At 46.9% G+C, this 23586-nt stretch overlaps 2 protein-coding genes across 2 annotated transcripts in view; one reads left to right on the top strand and one right to left on the bottom strand.

Annotated features, from left to right (window-relative positions):
- Positions 1 to 513: 513 nt before the first annotated feature.
- Positions 514 to 22772, bottom strand: TADA2A (transcriptional adaptor 2A). The gene is made up of 16 exons (XM_031591491.2): positions 22652 to 22772; positions 21881 to 22006; positions 21092 to 21198; positions 20089 to 20148; positions 19393 to 19484; positions 18185 to 18342; positions 16724 to 16812; positions 15940 to 16012; positions 10098 to 10161; positions 8113 to 8156; positions 7894 to 8004; positions 6475 to 6546; positions 5742 to 5874; positions 5013 to 5056; positions 3182 to 3255; positions 514 to 1813 (listed from the first exon to the last, which is right to left on the bottom strand). The coding sequence occupies exons 2-16, from the start codon at positions 21903 to 21905 to the stop codon at positions 1628 to 1630; spliced, it is 1332 nt and encodes a 443-aa protein (XP_031447351.2). The 5' UTR covers positions 21906 to 22006; positions 22652 to 22772; the 3' UTR covers positions 514 to 1627.
- The window catches only part of ACACA (acetyl-CoA carboxylase alpha), a 113131-nt gene continuing 111867 nt past the window's right edge, over positions 22323 to 23586 (top strand). Inside the window, exon 1 of the mRNA XM_090122715.1 lies at positions 22323 to 22596. The gene's annotated coding sequence lies outside the window, so the exon portion shown is untranslated. The remainder of the gene's footprint in view (positions 22597 to 23586) is intronic.

The following is a 23586-nucleotide window of genomic DNA, read 5'->3' as shown; positions in this document are numbered from 1 at the left end:
TGTTGTTTGGTCAGCCCCCAGCTGGTGTTATGAGGATTGGACCCGAAAATCTGCCATCGTGGTGTGACTGCTGCTCACCCGACCACAGGCTGCAGCGTGGGCCGGCCGTGCCATGGAGCTGTGTGTGCCCCCCACGTGGGCAGAGGTTTGTAACCCCGCAGCCTTTTCTCAGCACAGCTCCCTGCCCTCTGTCCTGCAGCACAGGAGTGTTGTGCTGGAGCCTGGAAATGAGAACAGGAGCGAGGAGGTGCTGAGTGTGGCACAGGCTGGGAGCCTGCTTGCGTGGTGCCCTGCAAGAGGAGAAAAACCTGTTGTTTTTCTGCTTTGATGCTGTGTGAGGGAAACTTTCCTGCCCCGTTTCCCGTTGCCTCGCCTCTCCTACTTTCCCTGGGAAAGAAAACTGTTTTCTACTCCCTGCCATCCAAAGGGATGCAGCTCTCCCCTCTCACAGCACCGGAGAGCTGGATGGAGCAGAGGCAGCTTTGTGACCTTTGCAGTCTCACTTGGAGCCCAGGAATACCCATCTAAGATTGTTTCAGATCAACTTGATTTTATTACAGACCAAAACACCGCACATTCAGTGGCACCTCAGGTACACAGGATAATTACATTTCTGGAGGGGAAGCAAAAATCTAAAGCCAAACATCTTAAATATGCACCGGTACAATTAAAGCTTGGGCTTTGCAGTGTGAGAACCCAGACCTGAGGACACACAAAGTGAAGCAGAGACAGTGGGGCATCACAGCCAGGAGGGCTAAGAGTGCATGGCCTGGTGTGTGCAGTGTTCTCCTCTCTTTGGTGGGAGGGAATGCTGGGGAACGGGGTGGCTTTTTGTTGATGTTCTGTGAGGCAGCTGAGGCTGTAACACTCAGCCTTCCATCCACCTCATGGCCTTCCCACGGAGCCACAGCAGCCAAGTCAGACTTCAGCTGAAGGATTCTACCTAATGTGGCCATGGCAAATGAAGTGGCAGCAGATGAAGCTCACTGGTTCGTATGGCACTCCTGTGGTGCAAGATGTGCTCATATCACAGAAACGTAACAACGGCCAAGGAGCTTCCCCACAATGTCCTTTCCCATCCTTTATCATAATTACGTTAAAAAGGTCGGACTATTGCGAGCTCCATGTTTGCACCCTGGGGCATGTGCTATCTCCTTTGAAAGCTGACTCTGTTTTAGAAAGGAGTACAATGAGGGAGGGCACTGCGTTTCTGTACCTGTACTCAGGTTGAGTCAGTGCGACTCTCCTGTGCTGCCCTCCTGTCCTTGTTCTCTGCACTGCCAGAATAAAAGTGCCGCAATTCTTTTAGTTACACGAGATGTGGGAAAGGAACGGCCATTCATGTTACAGATCGGCTTATATGGCACGGGATTCTTTGCTACGTGGTGGTGCAGTGCTGACAGCAGCAGAGTTAAGCAGCACAGTCAAAAGGAAACCAGACAAAATGTCAGTATTCATACCATCTAACGAAGCTTCCTACTTGTTTTTACAAAAAAATAAGGTCCAAAAGATTTTAAACAATAGAAAATGTCCTTCATTTAACACTGTTAAAATCTTTCAGTGCTGTCAAAGTGACTTCAGAGCTTCTCCGTGTCCGTTTGCTCCAAGCAGAGTGCTGTGTTGCTCCTCAGGCTTTCGTGATGTACCCTTCCCTGATAAGGAAGTCATAGATTTTCCTCGTTTTGTTCACATCGATCTTGATGAGCGCTCTCGCCTGCGCGAGCCGCAGCCCTCCTTGTTTGTTGCACTCGTTCACTAAGGCAGCTTTGTATTCTAAATAGGCTCCGGGGACCAACCTCACCATCTGACAGAGCTGGAAGACAAAGGGGAAGTTAATAAGCGCTGCCACTTGTCCTGCTCTCATTCCGTGATCCCTACTGGGGGAGTAACGCTGTAGTCCTGTAGTCGTGTTCCTGAGAACAGCTGTGCTGTATTTTGCGGCGGGGGGCAGGCGGTGATGGCGGTGAGCGGCCTGGAGCCGCAGGTGGGCAGGGAGGAGCCCATGGCTGCTATGTTCAAAAACATTCCTGACTGAGAAACAAAGCAGGAGGATGAAAGCGAGCTCCGGGCTCACAGGAGCGTAGCTATGAGTGTGTCCCGTGTGGGCGTTGTTCTCTGCGAACCCAGGGCTGTACGCATGCCAAAGAGACGTGCAAGCAGCGATTCAGCCTGCTGGGCGAGAGCCGCGGCGGGCATCTGCCTATTAATCCCTGGCACACAAAGTCCTTAATGCCGTTCTACAAAAGCAGCTATGCACACGTTCACCCCTTCTGGAAATCTAGGGTGGAAACCGTGCAGGGGAACTGCGTGCCGTGTTTGGAAGTCGTGTGCTGGGCAGTGCCATGGAGCTGCTGCCAGCAGTGCCTGTGCTGCTGCGGTGCTCCCATCCGCTGCCAACAGCAGCTGCCCCACAGTGCTGTGTCCAAAGGACACGTGTGCTGTCTCCTCCTTTTAATTAGGAAATGCTTAATGATTGTTTCTCATTGGTAAGAAATGGCAAAATTCAGAGGAACTTTGTCTCTGCAGAGAAGGAAACAGGTGCCCCATACGCACCACGGTCTGAGCCACAACTGTTTGTGCTGGGTGCAGCCTGCAGTGCCACGTTCTGCAGTGAACCTCCGAGCTGGCTTTCAATGCTGCCATCCCCAGTGATGGGAAACCCATCTCCAGTCAGAGAGAGAAGTCTGAAATAGATCCATGTTTCATTGGCACCAGAGCGTGCCCTGTGCACCAGCACAGCTGGCTGAGGGCTGAGGCTTGGCTCTGAGCTGCACGGTGTGAGATGAACCACACCATTCAGGTTCAGCAAGGTGTCCAGGCAGCCCATAATGAAATCCTCTGCCAACCTGAAAACTGATGTTCATTAAGAAAATATCACCCCTGCGCTCAGCCCCGTCTCCTGATGGAGGAGGACAGGATGCCATCTCTGGATGTTGTAATGGCATGTAATGACACCTTGGCTCTCTCCACCTTTCTTTGCTAAATAAGCTAATTTGCTACAGCTTTGGACACACACAGCACTAACTGAAATTAAGAAGCCACCCAGAAGGCCTGGAAGGCCGCTGTGAGCTGGAACAGGTAGCCAGGGCCTAAGCTATTGTGTTATCCTCACACCTGCAGACGGTGTGGGTACATGTGTGCAGTGAACGCCGTGCTTTGTACTTTGCATTCGCCTCCTCACCTCTTTCTCCTTCTCGTTCAGTTTCTCTGTCCCTGGCAGCCCGGTGAGGTTCAGTGGCGGGGCGCTCCGTCTGCCTGCAGGGACAAGGGAGGGAAACATTGACAAACCATTGGGGCGGCCTGGAAGTGGCAGAGCCGGGCGTTACCGCAGCAATTAAATCCTTGTGATGTTAACCCTGTATGATCCAAGGGCTCATTACTCACAGCTATTTAGGGCTTAACATAAAAATGGCATTATTTTGACAAAAGGTCTGGTTTTGCAACGGATGTAGTTAAGTGCTGTGCATGCATGCATGAGGGCTCCTATGCAGTGAATGCTGCCTCACCCGTGTTAGGGAGGGTGTAGGGTTGCACCTCTCAGAGTTGTAGGCTGGGGAGCTGGGGGCTGCCCATAGCACTGCAGTGTGGGATGCAGGGGTTGCTACTGCTGACATGAGCTATGCTGGCAGCTTCCTGAAGCACAGTTTTCTTTAAATGCCTCTGAATGTGATGCAGGTGTTGCAAAACAAATGCAGTTGTGTGTTTATTTTTGTTTGTGATGAGAAACGGTTCTGAGGGAAGCATCTGTCACAAAGCGGTCTGCCAGTCCTCAGGTTCACAACTGGAACTATGGCCGGTGTGGCTCAGACTGCCAGGAGGTTTGAGGATTTTTTCCCACCATGTTCCAGAGTGTGGAGCAGAACGAAGGACATTTGTTGGTGTTTAGAGAGTCTTCTGCCCCTGAGCTGCAGGCTGCATACCTGGCACTGTGAGGGCTAGGTCTGTCCCAGGACAGCTTTCTCAAGTTTGGCAAAGCGGGAGATCTTGGGAAATCTGCAGCTCTGCTTTCCCAAAGACCGCTGCAGGCCCTGCCCTGCCCAGCGCTGTGCTGGCAGCTCTGCTCAGTCAGCCTGCTCAGAGGGACGAGCGCCCAGCGACCGGGAGGAAAAGTGCTGCAGTGAGCAATGTGTGCATGGCAGGTGATTTCCAGCACCGCTCCCTCGCTCTCCGAGGGATGAAAGCAGTGTGCTGTGATGGGACACGACAGAGTTTGGTTCTGAATCTCTAAGAACGTAGGAAATGACACACACATACAAACTGCATTAAAGATAATATATTAAGGCTGCAAAGCCAAGATCGTAAAATCTAGAATTAAAGTTAAGCAACAATAATTTGCCCTCTTGTATATTCAATATGATGCAGCCTTTAATTATAGACACGTGGCAGTTTTTCCACAGTATCCCTGCCTCGTTCAGTATGCAGGATGTTCATTTAATTAGCAACTATTTGGTATTTTGTTTGGGCTTTGTTCAACACGAGATACTGGTTGTAAACACTGCATGCTATTTGAATTCCACAGGAAAAACAGTTCATTTTCTCTTGGGGTCTTCTCCCTCACCGGCCACAAAATACTTCCCAATTAACTTCATTCTGCACAGCAGCCCTTCAGCTGAGGGGACACCATCCCCACCTGAGGGACCCTGGGTGCCAGCCCAGGATGCACACTGCTGTGTTCTCTCCAAAGCAGCAGATCATATTGCTGTGATGTGTATTATACCAGACCAGCTTATCTTTAAAAGATAATTTTTGTTCTCATGTGAAAATTATTTTGTTTCCTACCTTGTTAATGTGGCTACAAGATGGGTTTCCAGTCTGTAACCAAAACAACCCAGAAATTCAGCAAAAGCAGTCAGTTTTGCATGTGGAACGAGCTTCAGGTAGAGGCAGCATTGAGGAAGGGAGTTCACTACAGGGCCAGCACTTGTGCAGCCGTGTGGGAGCTGTGCTCCGGGTGCAGGCTGAGCTGTGCTACCAACGGGCGCCTGTTATCATTACCACCATCTGAAACTTACCTGAATTGGAAGGGATCGGTGCTGCGGGAGTCGGGCCGGAATCACTGGAAAGAAAGGAAATGTTCAATTGCCATCTGTTGTAAGTGTAACTGTCTATACTGGTCCTGAGACTTTCTTCTAGCTTCTAATGCTTATACAATTCAGCTTGCATAAGCCAGGACCCAACCTGAAGTCAGCAGGATTTCTAAATATTTACCACTCCCCAGCTGAGGACCATGTCTGAAACCTGTTTTTTTAAAAAAGAGAGGTGTGGGGTTGGGGAGGCAGTGAGAAATTCAGTGGGGACCGGCTGGGGAAATGACAAATCGTCTCCTCAGCCCTGCAGCACTTCTTTGCATTGCAGCTTGCTCCTGAAATCAAAGTGCTTGTGTGAGGTGACGGCACATTAATAATGCTGCCACATCTAAAATCACACAAAACATTCTGAGTGTCATCTCTGCTCTCATTAATATCCTGAAAGACCTCATTTCCCTCCACGCCTTCATTAATGGCAGTTAAGCTCCTGAAATATAAAATGCAGAAAACGGAGATGCTGAGCCCACACCAGGCCCTTCCATCCCTGAACTCCAGCAAGTGCTGTTGCTGTTACTCCCATCTTTCACCCTTCTGAATTGTGCAGACTGTTCTTACTGTAATAGATTGGGAAGGTGTTGGTTATCAGACCGAAAAGTGTCTCAGCTCCAGTCTGAGCAAACAGGAGCACACAGCACGGCCTTACTGTGCCCATACATGTCAGCTTGCCGGCTGAGCCACTGCTGGCACGCGCTGCTGTCCTGGATGTACTGCAGCACTTCGGACAGCATGGTGCGCTTCAGGCGCTCCTCGTCTCTCGTCTTCTTCAGGTGGTCGTATGTTCTCGCACCTGTGGGTAACAGATACCTCAATCTCTTGTGCTGCCTCGGTCAAAATGTTCAGACTGTTGTTGTTCTGCTTTGGGGAATAAGGGAGAAACTGTTCTCTAGCTCTGGACCAGACTCTGCTATTCTCCCTCATGACAACCACTTGGCATGAGAAGGTATTGGATTCCACTCCTTGCCCCTCCCCACCATCAACTTCAGGCCAAAACCGAACAAACAAGGCTGCCACGAACCAAAGCCAGGCATTTTATTTGTGGAGAGGCAGCAGCCTTCTGTCCAAGCAGCCCACTTGTGATAGACAGTGACAGTGCCTCAGCGTGGAGGCACAGTAGACCACTGTGCCACAACGTGTGTTTTTCTGGGGCTTCTGCGGGGCGGTGAGTGAAGCAGGGCTGTGCTGGGCAGCAGCTCTCCCAGCTGACAGCTCAGAGCAGCTCTAGGAGCACGGCCGGGCGCATAAAGCACCGCCAGAGCTGTGCTCAGTTAAAGTGACAGGCAAACACATTTAAAAATGCCTTTTTATTCAACACATCCTAAATATTGCAAACTCGTCCTTCCACACCTTGATGAATGGGAATGGACTGAATAATGCATCAGGTACTCACTACAGAAATTGGTGATTCCTGCTGCTCTGTATTCCTGTAGGCGCTTTATTTCCCTTCGCAGCTCAAATTCCACTGTTGTATCCCAACGGGAAGCAGAGGGGAAACCCAAAAGGAGAAACATAGGTCAGTGGGGATGGTGAACATGGCTTGTTATTTGCCTGCACAGCTGAGCTGTGAAGCAGCAGGGCCAGCCTCTCTGCATGAGCCTGTGTGAGCCCTCCTGACTCTCTGCCCACACCATTACACCCCTTGATGGCAGATGTAAGCTAATTTCTAGCATTCTTGTGCTCAGGAGAATTATTTTTTCTTCATGCTTTGACAGTTCCTTTGCCATACCCCCGCCAAAGCAAGCAAAAACAGTACAGGATTTCTGGAAGGAGCTTCACTAGGTCTGAAAAACGACTCCATCCTGGCTCCTTTATAGCATCCAGTGCTGTCTTTAAACTACAGTTTTCATAACTGGACCTCTCAAAATATTTCCTTGTGGAAAATTCTCCTTTTCTGCAATTGTTAAGATTAAATACCTTTGTTTCTCGTGCTCAGAACTATTTACTGTGTATAGCTCTTCTGAGCTGGCTCCAAGACATCGCCCAGTTTTACGGTGAGCAAGTCTGCCAGTCTCAAATTCATTTCCTCAGCTTCTCAGAGGACATGCTCAGTGCCTGTGTGCAGCTCACAGGTGAACTGGAGGGTTTGGCTGTCACTGCAATGACAACATGAAGCTCAGGATAAATGCATGCGTGTCGGACGCATGATGTGCAGGGTCATACCTCTGGTATTTAACACCAGTGTCTCGAGAGTACAGTCACAACTGCTGAAATGCTTTGTTCTTTCTAATGAGCAATAATTTTCCCCATTTAAGTCACTGAATTAAGCAGGATGTAATGACTCGTGCTGGAATCTGACTGAATGCATGCTATGATTATGCATAACGAACTCGAGATGATTCGGTGATGGAACAATGCCTCTCCCTTTAAGGCAGGGAACGTAATGACAGCTGTACTATATAATTATGCACACATAGAATAGTTTTAACGCATATCTTTCAAAGAATTTGCACTTTGCTGCCAGCTCCCTAATCCTCAATGCAAACTTCAGTTTTAGGGATTTTTTTCTCTCCATGATACGCAGTATCAGTAAATGAGCAGTGGGCTTCTTGTAAGAAAGCACTTCTTTGAGCAGGTGAGCAGCTCTGGTCAGCTGAGAAGTCAAAGAACTGGGACACACTTTTGTGGGAAGAAACATCTGTTGTACATTTAATGCACCATCCCACAAACACAGTTGTTTTTCTGAGGTAGTTAGAGCAGAGGGGGGAGCAACCTCCTGCCCTCTGGGAGCGTTCAGGAAAGGCTGTTGATGATGCAACCCCTTATTATGCCTACCAAAGAACATGTATGTTAAAACCCTCAGAATACCTACATGCGTGGCTTTCAATGAACTTATCGTGCTCCACTGGCCCCAGAATCCGTGCAAAGCGCCGCATTGTTTCGTAAAGGTCTTGAACCTCCTTTGGGTATCGTCTTTCCAAAACTGAAGGGGGAAAGAGAGACACACTTTGGTGAGATGATGTTGAAGAGAGAGAGGTACTTTCATGGCAACTCTGAACTTTATCATTAAGCAGTTACATGTGATACTCACTCTGAAATTTCCTGAGGTTGATTAGGCCGTGGTCTCTTATAATTCTGTAATAAGGAGCAAAATGGTATTAATGAGAGGCATTAACTTGTGCATTACACATAAATACAGAGGCTTCAGAAGAAACTTTGACTTAAACCATGAGACGGGCCTAAAACCAAACATGTGAAATCTCTATGGCCCTTGAGCTGGAGAGCTGAGAAGCGTGATGCAGTGAGATTTTAATCAGGGAGGTTCTGGAGAGTGCTGTGCACCAGTCCAACCCTGACAGCGCTAAGCACAAAAGGAGCCACAGCTGCTTTAAAGGGTTGGAGATTTCTTTTCTTAGACTGAGATTTCACATCTACAGCGTCTCACAAGTTGTCTTTCCAAAATTGGAAGGACACTGAATGTGTCACAGAGCATGACTTCCAGCGCCAGGGAAAGGCAGATGTCCTTCTTATGGAGCAGGGCTGAGGGATGAAGGGCAAATGTTGCCCCTGGAACTGAATGGTGGTGCTTTTCCATGGCAGCTTGGATTTTACAGAGACAGTGGCTTAGGTTATACATAACTTTGAGATGTCTGTGACAGGATCAAGGAAATGAGCAGCGTAAGAAGCAGGTGAGATATGTACAAGTGCATGACAAATGCATTTGTCACAGGTTTCTGCCAGTGCCATGTGGTCATGACTGTGGCAACCTGATCAGCATCTGACTTCTGCAAATGATAGGAAATAGGTGAGTCCTGGCTCCCCTGGGCCAGCTTGGACTTTGTTCTATAAAATCCATTCTACTTTCCTCAGTGTGTATAAAAGAAGGGCCCTCTCCTAGGCAGAGAAGACTTTCTGAGTGACCTCAGTGTTTTTAATGTCATTTTCCTGGTTCTGTTGTAGGAACATTACAGAAATTGCTGCCAATATGAGTTATGTAACTGAGCTTTATAGCACTTTCTTTTTGTAAAACGAAACGTACCATAATGGAAATCACAGCATAAAAGTATTTTTAATTTATAAACAACAAAGAGCCAGGTCAATAAATAGCAGCTCTGAACCTGTCCTCCAGCAGCACTGTGCTGTATCATGAGAAGGAAAGGAGGAGTCTTACTACAGATTACTCATTCTTCCAACAGGCAATAATGCAGCAAGATATAATTTAAATATTGAAGAAAGTATTTGAAATTATAATAAAATTGAATTTAATGAACAGACTGAGTCATTTGAAAAGGCTGTCAAATGAACTGAATTAATGACTCAAACTCATGTCGGCAGTACAGTTATCTTCATTCCATGTTATGAAAAACCAACTCATGGACCACTGGGAATCAGAAATCCTGATGTAAGCAGCCCTATGGAGAAAGTGGGGGTTCTGGCAACCAGGCACACACAGGCAGCTTGTTTTTCCCTAACGCAGGAAATAAACCACGTGAGGTCCATCAGCACTATGTAGGAACAGGAAAACAGAGATTCTCTCCTCTCCTGTTCCCAGTACTGGCTCTGTGTGTGAGCAATTTCCCAGGCAGTATTTCAGTCTGCAGCTCTGCAGACTGGCTGTGTCTCACAGACATGCTAGAAGCTTGGTTTGCTCAATATAACTGGACTGGGGGTAGCAATGTGGATGGCAATGGGAACATGACTTTCCTGCAACAGGGAGTCCTGGAAAGCAGGTTTTTAAGTGAATGATTTGTTCTCAGTGCACTTAAAGGAGAGCAAAGGAGCGTAGATGTGCTTTGTTGCCCATATGTCCTAATAAGTATCAGTCTGTTAATGTTTTCTGGCATGGTACCATTGCTAAAGCCATGTGTTTGATGTAGGTCTGTGCACAGAAAGAGAACTACATGTCCAGAATGATCCGTGCCATGCAAACCTCCCAGCAGCAGGTCTCCCTGCATGGGAGCAGTCTGGAAGGGTGCAGCAGGGAATCAGTTCTGCTCAGTACTGCGACAGTGCTGGGCGACAAAATGTGGTAATGAAGCAAAGAAACAGTTACTGCTTTGTAGCTTGAAAACTCACTTTTTTCTTCGCTGTCTTTCCTTTAACCTGGAATGGTAGATATCTACAACTGCAATCTTCAGAGCTGCAAAACAGAGAAAAGGATTACAAAATACGTGACGAATCACTGTATTAATGCTAATTTTCAAGCCTTTATGTTCATGGCAGGCTGAAATTGTCACTTACTTTGATGTTTTAAAAATCCCATGGTAATTTTACATGGGCATAAAACCACCAGAAGTCTTTCTTTCCATTCATTTTTTCAGACACGTTACTGCCTCTAAGTGTGAACTTGGGTAGATCCTGAGAACTTCTTTCCTTTATACAACTTTGGAGAGTTTTACTGTTGGCACATCTTTGTTCCTTTGTACATACTGTTAAACATTGCTTCTCCCAAAAAGCAAGTTTATCAGATGGATGGGCTTGAGGTTTCACCTTGAGCAAGGCTTCTCTGCACACATAGAGGAACTCCAGAAAACAGAAGGGCTGAATTCTGCATTGTGAAGATTCAAAGTAGCCTTTGCTACCATTCTTGAAAACATCTACAAGATTTTAGCTCATTAACTTCTAAATGTATCTGTCTGGCTGGAAGAACAAAGAGAATGGTTCAGAGCACTGTGAGGTGGTGCAGGAAAAAGCCACGCTCGTTAGGAACCACATCCTTCTCACAAGGAAATCTGTCCACAGTCCTAACTGATCCCCTTGGAGATCCTTCGGCTTCTCCCTCCTGTAACCATTGGGACAATAAACCCTTCTGGTACATTCTTCCAAGCTGAGGTGACCTGCATAACTTCCCTCATTTTGTTAAATAACACTCAGATTTTCGGCCATTACTTGGCTGGGGTCGGCCGACTCCTTGGTCGGTTTGTTCCTCCAGTTAAGTGTTTCCAGACACTCCCAGAAGGAGTAAGTTTACAACCTGACAGCGGGTTCAGTCTGCAGAGACAACGTGTGACAGTTTGCAGCTAAGTGGAGCCGTGGCTGGGACATGCTGGGAGCTGGAATGTGCTCCTCTCTCTACAGCCACAAGAAAAGGGCACAACCAATACCGGCAGTTCATCGATTGGACTCCCTGCTAAATAATGAATAGTGCAATTAAGAAAGGAGTGTGGTTATGTGGTTTCGCGTCCATTTAAAAATCTGTGTTTATGTGTAAATAGCAGGAAGCCCTGAGCCTGCAGCAATCAATCCGTGCAGTCCTGGGGGTAACAACACTTCTTGCAAGCAGGGACAGCTACAGCTGCAGGCAGTGCGGTGAGCGCCGGCTCCATCAGCATCGCATTCCACTTGCTGATCCTCTGCTAACACAGAAACTCTCAAATTTATACAAACTGATTTGCTGCTAATGCAGGAGCAGAAGATTACACATTGAGGTAGGAGGGTGGTACAGTGTCCTTGCTTCTTTTTGCTGATCCCTTACAAAAGCAGAGTGCTCAGGAGCTGCCTTGTGTTTTCATAAGCCCTAGTTTAAGAATGAGCACAGGTGGGAAATTTTCCTTTGTGTTTGAATACGAGGAGAAGAGAATGGGAAATGCCGTAACAGAAACATGAATGAAACATATCAGAAAGTGTTGGTGCCAGCTTATGGAAAATAACGCTGTATTTTTAAGTCCCATGCAGGCTCAGGCAGCACGTTATCTTCTGGGGTTTGTGTGGGCAGTGCTTCGTGAGCACGTGCAGAAACTGCACCAGAGAACCTCTATCAATATCACAAGTAATTGTGCATCAATAACTGCTGCATTTCAATTCTTTCACCTGAGCACACAACATTCTGAAAGAACTTCTGATTCACTGAGAGGGGAAAGGGTGCTCATGAGAATAGGTGAGCTTTTGCATATAGGAAAAATGAGTATTTGCTGTCATGTGCGCTTTTGGAGGGGCTTCTGTTTTTAATGCATTCATACTGAGACAACTGATTACAAGATCTGGAATGCATGAATAACTCAGACTACTACACTGTTACACGCTGCATTAAAATGAGAAAAAGAGATGCTTTACAAATGAAAATGATTGGCTTCTGCTTTTCCCCTTGGATTATATTAGGGAGGCAGCTGTTTGTCCTGGTAACTTGAGATAATCCAAGCTGACACCACGTTCAAAGTGCCTGCTTTGGGAAAGGAGAAGAGTTTTTGAGATGGTCACAACAGCCTTGAAGGGTCCAGTGATAGGCAGAAATTCAAGGCTCCTTTCTGCATTCCAAAAAATCAAAATATTTTGGTTTCCCAAGGCAGCGTCCAAAACAGTTTCTTTGCTTTTCATTCCTCTACAGCCTCATTTAGTCTGCCCAACCTTTCCAAACGCTGAGTGAAACTTTTGTTTCACTCTAGCTAACCTTTGCTTGTCATGCAGGAGCCAAATAATGGCAGGAATGCAAAGCCATCAAACAGGTTGTGCCTCTGGTGGTGCAAACCTCATGGCCACAACCCGCATATCCCCCTGCAGAGGAAAGCAGGGCTCTAAGCAAGCAGAGAACTGGCCTTCAGATTGTGTCAGGACCTAAGAGAATAAGCATCATGGAATATTAGGACATCAACTGTCTTGTATGTTATGAAATGAAATGTCACTACTGTACATCCAGAGTTGCAGTCTATTCCCAACACACTTCCAAACTTGCAGTCTAAGCAATTACTTCCTCGCGTTTGAAGTAAAAATCATTTACATGAGAGGGAGAAAGAGCCTGGGAAAAGACAAATGACTTATGTTATAATTCAGTCTGATGAAAACTTGTAATTCATGAAATATTCAAGCACTCTGGGCTGAATTCCACTTATAACTCGTTGTTTCACTTGATCCGTCCATTATGGTTTTGTTTCACTGCAGTATTTATTTGCATGTACTCACCAGGCTGTAAGTGCTGCAGGAAAACAGTTTGGGAAATTAACTGAAATCTGGAGGATTTCATCCAATTTGTACCATCTCTCTGAGGCCAAGATGTGACACGGCGATGCTGGGGCAGTGGAGCAGTGTGAAGCAGTGGGTGCAGGTCTGTGCGCTCCTCACAAAGGAGGAGCTCATATTAAACTGCATTCTTCTTTCTTGTGGAAATACTGAGAACATGGTGAGGGATGCACGGCAGTGCAGCAGGAAAAACCCAATGATATTACTGAATGGAGATCAAGTGGTTTAGATGCAGAACTTTCTATAGTTTTAAGAAAAGCAGAGTGATGGGAAGGAAGAAGGGAGAATTCTGTTTCAGTGCAAGCACCAAATGTTCCTGCCTTATGAGCAACCCAGCCCCTGCAGCACAATCTATGGCTTGAGAAACCACAGTTGTTCTGCTCACTGTGGCAAGGTCTAGCTCGAGTAACCAGCAGCAAATGGAAAATAAAAATACTTTGAAAAATCAGTCTTGGACTCAGTGAGGTTTAACGCACAGCAGGAAAACAGACTGAGGAATTTTTCACAAACCTGATGCGTAATCTATGCTATCAGACCCTACCTGGGCTTCTCTGGGTGATTAACGTGCTAAAACTCAGTGCCTTAAGAGAAAAGTTTACTGTTTGGCCAGCAAGAGTTTATCTCAAGCAAATGTAGTGGAGGGCAGCAACAGCTCTACTTTTCAAGGACATCTCTGTGAGGTGCTGTGCAGGAACACTGCCAGGGATGGCTGGGGCAGAGGTGTGTGAGAGCACAGCCCCAGGGCTGCCTGCAGCCTCCTCTGCCCCTAACAGAAAAGTGCAAGAACTTCAGTCACCCTATCGCCTGTCCCTTTCTTTAGATCCACACGTTAAGCCATTTTGTGCCAGCCTGGAGAAGGGAAAGATCTGATTCCAAAGTTTCTGTTAGAAGATAATTATTTCCCTCCCTGAGATGCCTCATGTAAGAGAAAAACAGCTGGCTAGGCCCCGGGACTTCATTTTTTTAGAAGCATTCTCTCTCCATAGGCAGATCTGGAACAGCTGTGGGAAGGATGCTGGCAGAGCCTCTGAGCTAAAGGATTGAAAATGCAGTCGGTCACGCTCCATAGGCTCTGCCGAGCAGAGTTTTCACAAGGCAAATGCCTGACATTCTATACTAAATACTGGAGACAACTAAAGAATGGACTAAAGAACACTCAATGAAATTATCAGGCAAAAGATTGGGCCGACAGAAGGAAGTATTTTTTCATGCATCACGTAATGAAATTGTAGAACTCCTAACTCAATTGTGGAAGTCACTGCTACAGGATGTTAAGGGGAAAATCACAAATACATACAGTTGCTAAGTTCATGCAGGACGGGTATTGTGGTCAAAATGGTATGAACATGGTCTGTGGTTAACAACAGTACTAACATCTGGCTGCACAAAACTTGGCAGATAAGCCAAGAAAAGCATCAGCTGGACTTTTCTTACATTCTTCTTCTGTGCATCTGCTATGGGACAACAGGGCACCAGACAGACCTGTGGCCTGGCCCTGCAGAGCTGTGTGATGCTCCAAAGAGATGAGGAAAGGTGATTGTTTGCATTCAGACTGGAGATTTAAGAGGGGGCTGAGAGGACACATCTCACCTGGCTGAGCTGTGCAGCAACAGGAAGGATGTGTGTGAGGAGTATAGAAGAAAGTGTTGATAAACCATTAAGCAATCAATTAATGCACAGAACTAGGAAAATGTTTTGCTTTTTCAGTTTGCCAGAACTCACTACGGGACATAGAAGAAAGTCTGTTTTAATAGTAATAAAAAGTAACAGTGGAGAGAGGGCATGATGAATCTGTGACAGCCACAAGCCAGTTCCTCTTTCAATAAAAGTTAAAAGGGAAAAGAGACTGATATATGATTCTCATAACTTTTTTTGAACCAAGGGAGATTGCATTCCTTAGAACTCTGTGTGCACTGCTAAATCTCAAACTGATTTTTGTGAGTTTGAAAAGGCTGTCTATACATAACAGGATCTGTCTGCCTGCAGAGGCTCTGAAGGCCTTAGCTGAGAGCTGCCTGACAGGGAAGGCGGAATTCTGAAACACAAATACAGTACTTTTAAATATCAGTCTTTTTCCCACATTTTTAAGTAAATGTAATCTTTATTTGACTATGAATTAAAGCTTAGTTGTAATACTTTCTGATATTTGTATTATTAAGGCAGTGACATTCATAAACACTCAGCAGTGGTAATTGGACCCAAACAATGACTCTTCTTAATGAACTTCCTAAGGTACAGCTAATGTACTGTAACTCTGTGCATGTTTAACAACTGAAAAACATGCACTTCAAGAGTGTAACTGTTCCAAAGTGTTGCATGCAGTCGTACCCCATGTATCTCCTTGCTTCCTGTCTCAATCCTATCTTAGTAACAGATTTCCTAAAAATGAGTAGTTAGAATAAGTGGCAAACCTTCTAAGAAATGAGATACAGCACTGGAAAGGGGCACAAGCAGTGGAGGGAAAGGTGTTCCTCTTCTTTCTGTATCAGAAGAAAAGCTCTGCCTTGCTACAATGCTCACAAGCATTATGTGAGTAGAAAGTGTCCTTTGGGCAAGGAGGGGAGGTGCTGTGAAAGCACTGTACTTCTGGTTGTGATGGTTGTGTGGGTCTTTATTCAAACACTGATGTACTGCTGCCCGTTTCCAGACTAATTGCTAGCTCAGATAACTTACTTCTTGCATCAAGCATGATGCCTATTACTGACAGAGACTGTTCTGTTTGGGTCATGTTCTACTTTACAACTGATTACGTTTCAGTAGTGAGTAAAGTGCATTATGATATATATAAGTACCACTTGTACATCAATTAATTAAGAGCTTTTAAGAGATCTGAAACAGAAAAACCATAGAAATGTTAGTTTAAACCCCTGAGATCATTAAAAATGAATGTTCACTTTAAAATAAGTCTGTAGAGAAAAAGACCCAGTGAAATACTGTTCAAGCAGTGCACAAAAACAAGACTTACCATGCAAAATGTCTGAATCATCTTCTACAAAATCAATATCTCTCAAATCCCATTCAGCATAGTTGTCAAACTCCTGTTCAGAGATAATTAATAAACTGTCACTTAGCTAGTGCTAAAGGATCAGTACCGAATTTCAGACACATGTAAGCACTCAGAGGCATGTAAGACAACAGAAGCATTTACTCATTTGTGGCTGTACAAGGTTCCATCTGTGAGCAACGCATGTTGCTGTGCTGCCTTAACAAAGAAATGGACAGTGTGCACCTCTATGGCCATAACTGGGGTAGGACAAGCTGAAGGGACAATTAAATCAGTGGGGGACTGTCTGTGACTCCTGTGTTGTGGTGGAAGTTCTGCTTCAATATGTAACAGCAGCACTCTGCATGCAGCTGAGTTCCTCACTCTGTGCATGGCAGCTTGCTTTGCAGCAGCACTCAGACCCCAAGCCCACAGCTAAAACACTGAAACGACACAGGTCTTCCAGGCAGTCTTTGGATCAGACTGCCGTGTGCTTCTTTGAGGCACATGGAACAGAAGCACACAGAATGTGAGCTCCTCTGAGTGCCCAGCTCACAGCTCTGCGCCTGCTTACATAAGAGGTGCAGGTGGTGGCCATGTCCCAGCACTGCCCTGCCTCACCACCACCGTTACTCCTCACTGTGATCAGCCCGTCCTGCCTGTGGCTTTTACACCTTTCAGACCTGCAGGCAGGGGTGTGCAGCTGTGTGTTTGCTGATCTTGCATTCGGTCGCAAATACACAATAATGGGAGAAGGAATTCTTACCTCGACAAAGTCAGCCCGTGCCGGCATGTACCCGGCCATGTCTCTGGAGAGCAAGGAGTCAAAAGTAGGCCGGGGGGGATCATCGGCAGCTGGGAAAAGAAAGGCTCTCAGTCATTGTGTAGGGCACGGGGCTGCTTCTAATGCAAACTGCTCTGTATGTTGGCTCGTGTTGCTTTTGTGCAAAAGAAGTGGGGATAGGTGAAGAAAAAAACAACTGGAGCTTTATGCAGGGTTATGGTCAGGAAAAGCCTGAGTCAATCCGGAGAAAAAGTCAGGAACCTGAGATCTGCACAGTATTCTCAAAAGTGAAACAGAAATTCGAGGCAATAAACAGACTATAAAACATGAACTCCGGATTTCAGAACTCAGCATCCCCCCTAAACCTCTGCAGTCGTGCTCTCAGTGCACAGGTTATTTTGGTTAATAGCAACAGGGGTGTTCAATCTGCCATCTTCTGGGTGCTGTTTACAGAGCACTGCAATTAAAGCCTGACAACTGAATTTTTACAGTGCTTCCCAACTGAGGGTCTCGGAATTTACAGACAATAATGGACCGAGGCACACAACACACTTGTGAAGGAGCTAAGAATTGTAAATCCCATGCTACAGATAAAGAAAGCTGGAGCTCAGAGAATTTTTCTTGGTACAGGTCACATAAAAATCAATGCCAGCAGCCAGGGATAGAAGCAAAATGAGCTAGTTCCTCCTAAACACTTTCTCATGAAATCAAAACCTCCAGATAGCAAGCAATCTTTTTGCCCAGCCATTTTGGAGAGCCTTGCACTGACAGACTGAGGGAATTCTAAAGATATTAGACTGTACAAAACATACCAGTTTTCCTCCAATTGCTGAAATTTAAGATTTTAAAGACACTTTTAAATAGAGAGATGTGAAACTGGTGTTGTTTAAAAAGAGTGATTTTATGATAGATTACACCAATCATTAGGCTGCCAGAAAATGGATCATCAGATAGAATGTTCTAGATGTAGAAACCCTGAGGTCTGGACAAGATAAGCAGCCATCCCAGCACTGGGGGGATTGCTCACATTGGTATTTACAAGGAGCATGTGCTGTTATTTTGAGCTCCATGTGAAGTAGCTTTGAGGTAGTTTGTTGAACAATTACATACGCCCAGGCTTTTTCTGTGGTGATTTCTGAATGACTGCTTTCACTGGTTGTGTAGAAACTTTGTGTTTTCAGTAGCTGATGGTGAAATCTGACCACTGTTGTTCCCCTTTTCCCACTGAATGTGTAGTCTGCTATGATACCCCCATGATATCATACAGTGCACAGAAAACCACACACTGTTCAAGTCAGCCACGAGAACGAGCTCTCCTTTTGGGAATGGAAACCAACTGTGTGTGTGTGGTGTGTGCCTTCCTCCACAGGCTGCTTGTTTCATTTCTGCAGAGCGCAGACCATGCAGACAGCTGTGTGTGTGCTGCTGGCTGGGGGTACTCACGGTGGAAGGGAATGGCTGTTTCGTTGTGCTGCGCCTCCTCTGCCTGCTTCAGATTCAGCAATGTAGATGCAAACAAGGGGTTGTTGATAAAGTGTTTCATGTAATGTTTCTCACACTCCTCCTTGGATTTTGTACACATCTGGTTGGCCACATCCTGCCTGAAGTGGGGAAAGAGGGAAGCTTAATACAAAGAACTCGGAAATGTTGAGGTTTTTTTTCTATTCTGAAGTGGTAAATTTAATTTTGAATAAGAGACTGACTGCACTGTGTGCAGAGAACTGCTCTGCAATGACAGAGGAGGAACTTGAAGTGTATTGTCTTAGTAAAAAGGCTGTGTAAGCTGAAGCCTTAAAAAACCATATCAAAACACCAGCAGCAATCATTCTAATTCCTGTTACAGTAAAAATTGGATGCAAGAGATTCCAGGAAGAAATGTCACTTTTCCCTTTATCCAGAACAGGCTGAAAGAAGCCAAATGTTTGAGGAAAAAGTTAAGATGACTTGTATTGCTAAGTAGGGCAAAGTGTACTAGGCAGAATACTTGCAGGCATAACTGCAACCAGTTTTCAGTCTTAATTAACAGTAAGGTATACATAAGGGCGCACAGTTCTCTTTCTGTATAGTTTGGTGTTCTGTGCTTTTTATCTTAGCAATCTTTTCATGAAGGAGAAGAGAGATAACAAATTACCACAGATCTCCTTTATTTACAGATGCATAAAAATCCTGTAGCAACTAGAGAAATTAATAGAACACATGAAAATATTAAATATTTCCAATGCTCTATTCTAAACATGACATAGAAGCAGGAAACCAGTAACAATTCCTGGCTGGGCAACTGTAAGCAAGCTGAAGCCACATGAGAGAAACTTTGCAGTTGATTTTTACATAGGAGTAAACTGAGGCAAAAATCTCATGCAATAGTTGAGTTTCTTCCAAACCTGGTGGCTTCAGTGTGAAATGAGGGAGCTCTGTCCTTCAGTAGACGTGCCATTAAACACACAAGAGGCCCTTACCAATTTCCTTGTGTGTCTGATAGAAGAGATGAAAACAGAATCCATGTTCTGCTTTAGCTGCTAAATTGGTATCTCACTCACGATGACTCACTGAACATTCAGTGTGCACTGATGCATTCAACAGTAAGATCCAGTGAAATAAGAGGAGATATCCCCCATCGTTCACTGATGGTGGCTGAGCCCCTACATTCTCACCAGTTTCCAAATCCGCAGTCCATCACAGCTTCCAGCAGTGCCATTTCCTCTTGAGCTGTCCAGTTAGGATCCAAGACAGGGAAATCTGAAGTCTGGAGAAAAAAGAAGCAGCAGATCAAACTGCTGTGATTCTCAGTTATAATCCACCATACGAAGAAAAGAAGAAGCTGCAGACTACAGGGCAATACAGCACATAGTACTGACTGTTTTTCAGTTTTACTGTGTCTTGAATCCTGATAATTGCTGAATTACTAAAGTCATTGGGTCATCAATTGCAGTAAATACTAGTTTGTCACTACAGATCTCAATATGCTGTCACATGTGCTATCTACCAGTTGTAATTTAACGTTATGCCATGAAACAGTAACAATTACCAGAAATTTCTTAAGCAATTCATAAGGACAACAACTGAGAAACAGAAATTAATTTACATGGTTAAAGAATTGGAAAGTCCAGGGAAATGCATTGGTGCTATCCAGACAGAAGGAAAAACATAACAGAAGCATCTCCAATATTCCATTACGTGGATGGACATTTTTCTTTCCTCGTAAGGAAGACTTTTTCATTTATTTAATAGTCTAAACTTATGAATCCAAGAACTGTGTCAGTTACTGTTTTATGTGCTACTATTAAGCAAGGGTCTGGGAAATATGAGAGCTCGGGATTGAGTAGGTGTAACCCAAAAGGAATATTTACCATTATCTCGTAAGTGTGATCACTTTGGTGTTTCTTGTATTCAAATCCTCGTGTGAAACACTGCAGAACAAAAGAGGAGCATTAAGTTACTCTTTCTGCACTGAAAACATTGTGACTGGCTTCTTTTTTCCTTTTATTCTCTGACCACTGCTTATCCACCTTGATAAAAATTGACCTCCTGATATGCTGAAAATAGTATCTATTTTTTTCTGATTTCATTTTTGAAAAAATGTGTGACAGCAGAACAGTTTGTGTTATAACTTTGAAGCTGTGTAGTATTCCGGGCTTTTACACCAAGATGTAACTTGTGTGCACCTCCATGCTTTTTGTTAGGTATTTACAGCCAAGTTAGGCAAGTAAAAGAAGCTTGGTGCTATGTTATGTGCCGTTCCTGGAAGAGAATGCACAGAGCATTCTGCAAGTATTGAAAGAGTGGTTTCCTTTTGGAGCTTTGAGAAAGCTCCATTTTCAGTATTAGAAGTTGTTGCTGTTTCTTACTCATAAATAATTAAAACTAACAATCCTTTCTCAGTGATCTGATCACATGTACAGTTTGTAAATAACTATTATCTGGTCAGAATTATTGTCTATATTGCAAATTTCCTGCTGATTTTCTTTGCCATTTGGGAGGTAAAAAAAAAAAAAAAAAAAGCTGCAAGGACAGGGAGAGGGTGTTTCTTTTGGATTTTCTTTTCTGTGCCATAAAAGTGACAGAAACAATACCTCTCCAGACGTGCAGTGGCATGCTGTGTTACAATCAGGCGACTGCATGTCTTTAGCAAGCTCTGGCTGCCTTCACAAAGGCCTCATTCAGCTGCCCGTGTCTCAGTTCTTCAGCCTCCCATATTTTCTTTGTCATTTCCCTGTCCCTGAGCAAATAAGTGTGTTGATATGAGTTTACGGAGACCCGTTATTAATGTGTTTATGGAGCAGCCTGGCACTGGACAGCCTTTGATGACTTTCTCAGACAAATGAATGTCTTTGCTTTCATCCTTGCACTCACCTGCAAGCACAGGAGGAAGGGAGGAGGCCCACACTCTGCACACTTCACGTAGGGCTCGGTGAGGTACGAAGAGCAACCTCTGCACGGAGGTTTATCGAAGGGGTCATCTGCAAAGCCAGAAGTAAATCTCATGCAACACAAACGTGCTGCTTTTGCAATCACCCAAATTCACTTGTGTCCAGCAATTTAAAATGAACTCAGCTGTATGCAACCTCTTCCCTACTGATAAAAGTTCCTTCCTGAGCTGGAGTTGTAAGACAGCTATTGGCACTTAAGCTTTGCTATGGACCTGGTACAGAGGGCAAATTGTGCGATCACACTGGAGTCAAGGAACAGCTCTGCAGCAGCCGTCTGGTGCTGCTCAGCAGGGGTGGCAGCTGTGTGAGCTGGCTGACTTGACACAGTGCCCGGGGACCCAAGGCTTTATGGAGAACATTGCACAGACAGCAGCACTCCCATCCATCCTCCTCGCCTGACTCAAAAAGCATACTGCTGTGGTTGCAAAGGCATTGACTCGATTGTTCTGTAACCTGTCCAAACCCCAGGCTGCTGAAAGAGGAGCGAGACACTGCTCTGCGAGCTCACTGCAAAACAGTCAAAATACTGTCTTAAGCCATATTTTTTCTAAAATGCAATTTCAGTAGTAAAAAGCAGACAGAAGCAACATCTGAATCGCCACCAAATCACTCCTGTCCTCATGCAGCTGAGGATTTGATGGATCAGATGTCTCTATTGCTGCCTCCCTCCCCAGTTCAGACAAACACCTCCCAGCAGCACTGTGCTACTCACTGCCGAAGGAGGCCAGGCGCTCCATCCTGAAACTCGTGCTGCCCCAAACGCCGAGCGCTGCGTCCAAAGCCGTGTTCTGGGCTGAAATCCTCACAGCATCCTGAGCACACAGCAGCTGTGAGCAGCCTGTCACAGGGACACAGGTGGGGTCAGCCTCTCGCTGTGCCAGAAAGGTCCGGTTGGGCATGAGGAATAATTTCTTTAAAGGAATAGTAAGGTGCTGCTGGCACAGGGAGCGGGGCTGGTGGTGGGGGGGGGTCACCGACCCTCCAGGCGTTCCAGATCCGTGCAGGGGTGTGGAGCTGAGGATGCGGTCAGTGGGCACAGCGGGACGGGTGGGGGATCCTGGAGGTCTTTTGGAACTGAATGATTGTGTGATTCTGAGAGAGGTGAAGCGATGGGGACACAGGACCCCAGTAGACAGTGACAGAAACGATGGCGGGAACCTGAGGGCCGTGTTTGTGTCGGGCAGATTTGGGCACTTTCCCATTGAGTCTGACGGGCGGCGCTCTGTGGGGCCCCACACGGGGCCGCAGCCTGGAGGACCGTCCGCCCCTCACCGCAAGGCGGCGCCCTTCCCGCCCCCTCTCGAGGCCCCGCCCCCTCGCGAGGCCGCGAGGTGAGCGGCGGGAGCGCGCTGCCGCCCGCCCGCTCCGTTTTCCTGTCCGCCGCGCTTTCCATCTCCCCCGCCCCGGATCCGACTCCTCCCCGCCGTGGTACGCTCCCGACTTCCCCCTGGCCGCTGCCGGGCCGCGCCCCGCCGCCTCTCACCTCACGCCGGGGCAGTTCCCGCGCGTCACGGCCCTCGCGCGGCCGCGTAACGGCCGTGCGCGTGCGCCGAGGCGCCGTGCGTGCGCGGCCCCGTGCCGTCCCGCCCCGCCCTTCGGCTGCGGGCAGTGCGCGCGCCCGGCGGGGGGTTGCGGAGCCCCGATGTCGGGTTCCCATTTTGGGTTCCTGAGGCGGCAGGGCGCCGCCGGGCCGCGGGTTCGACGCCCGCTCTGCCTGCGGACACGCGGCCTGGGGGCCGCATTGGGGCCCGCACAGCCTCCTTGCGGCCCGGAGCTCGGGGCGATGCCGCAGGTCGCTGTGCCTGCCGGGCACAGCGCCGTGTTGGACCTGCGGCCCTCGCCCAGCGCTCGAGGTCGCGTTACGAGTTCAGCCGTGCGTCCCTTGGCGCTGCTCTTGCAGCCGAGGCTCTGCCCGCAGCCCTTGGCGCCGTCACCTCGGCCCCGTGCAGCTGCTGCCGCCGGCCGCTTTGGGTGCAGCCCGGCCGGCGTCCCTCACAGCTGTGTGGCGGCGGCTCTGCTGAGCGGCGCTGCTGGAGGAACGCGCTGTGAGGCCCGCAGGTTGCTCCTGCTCAGCCGTACCGATCCCGAAGCGTTTAATCCCTTGCGTGGGAACTCGAGCTGAGAGCTGTTCTCCAGCAGGCGGGTGCAGCCTTTGGCAGTTCCTGTCTGGGAGGTGAAGAGGCCCGAGACACAGATGGCGAATAAAGTAGAGATCCCATCCGTAACGTGCGCCGCCTCAGCCCTAAAGCTCAGCAGTGAATATCCACGTTGCTCCTGCGAGGCTGGGGAGGAGGAGGTGCTGCTGTAGGATGGGTTCACTGCATGTATGCTCTGAGCTGTTAGCGAAGACCAAAAACATTGGAAGTGATTTATTTCTCCTTCTTTCCAGGCCTGAAATGAGTGCGTAGAAAGTAAACA

The sequence above is a fragment of the Phasianus colchicus genome, chromosome 21 (assembly GCF_987193195.1).
Source record: "Phasianus colchicus chromosome 21, bPhaCol1.hap1.1, whole genome shotgun sequence".
NCBI lineage: Eukaryota > Metazoa > Chordata > Aves > Galliformes > Phasianidae > Phasianus > Phasianus colchicus.
Note: the sequence above shows the minus strand (reverse complement) of the source record. Positions and strands in the feature narration are given on the sequence as shown.

Excerpts from the sequence above, each read along its gene's own strand:
- TADA2A (XM_031591491.2), bottom strand. The coding sequence starts at position 21,905 with ATGGAGCGCCTGGCCTCCTTCGGCA. Across the intron at positions 6,547-7,893 it reads GTTCATTGAAAGCCACGCAT|TGGAATTTGAGCTGCGAAGG; the intron begins GTAGGTATTCTG and ends GGGATACAACAG. Across the intron at positions 3,256-5,012 it reads ACCGATCCCTTCCAATTCAG|GCAGACGGAGCGCCCCGCCA; the intron begins GTAAGTTTCAGA and ends TTGTCCCTGCAG.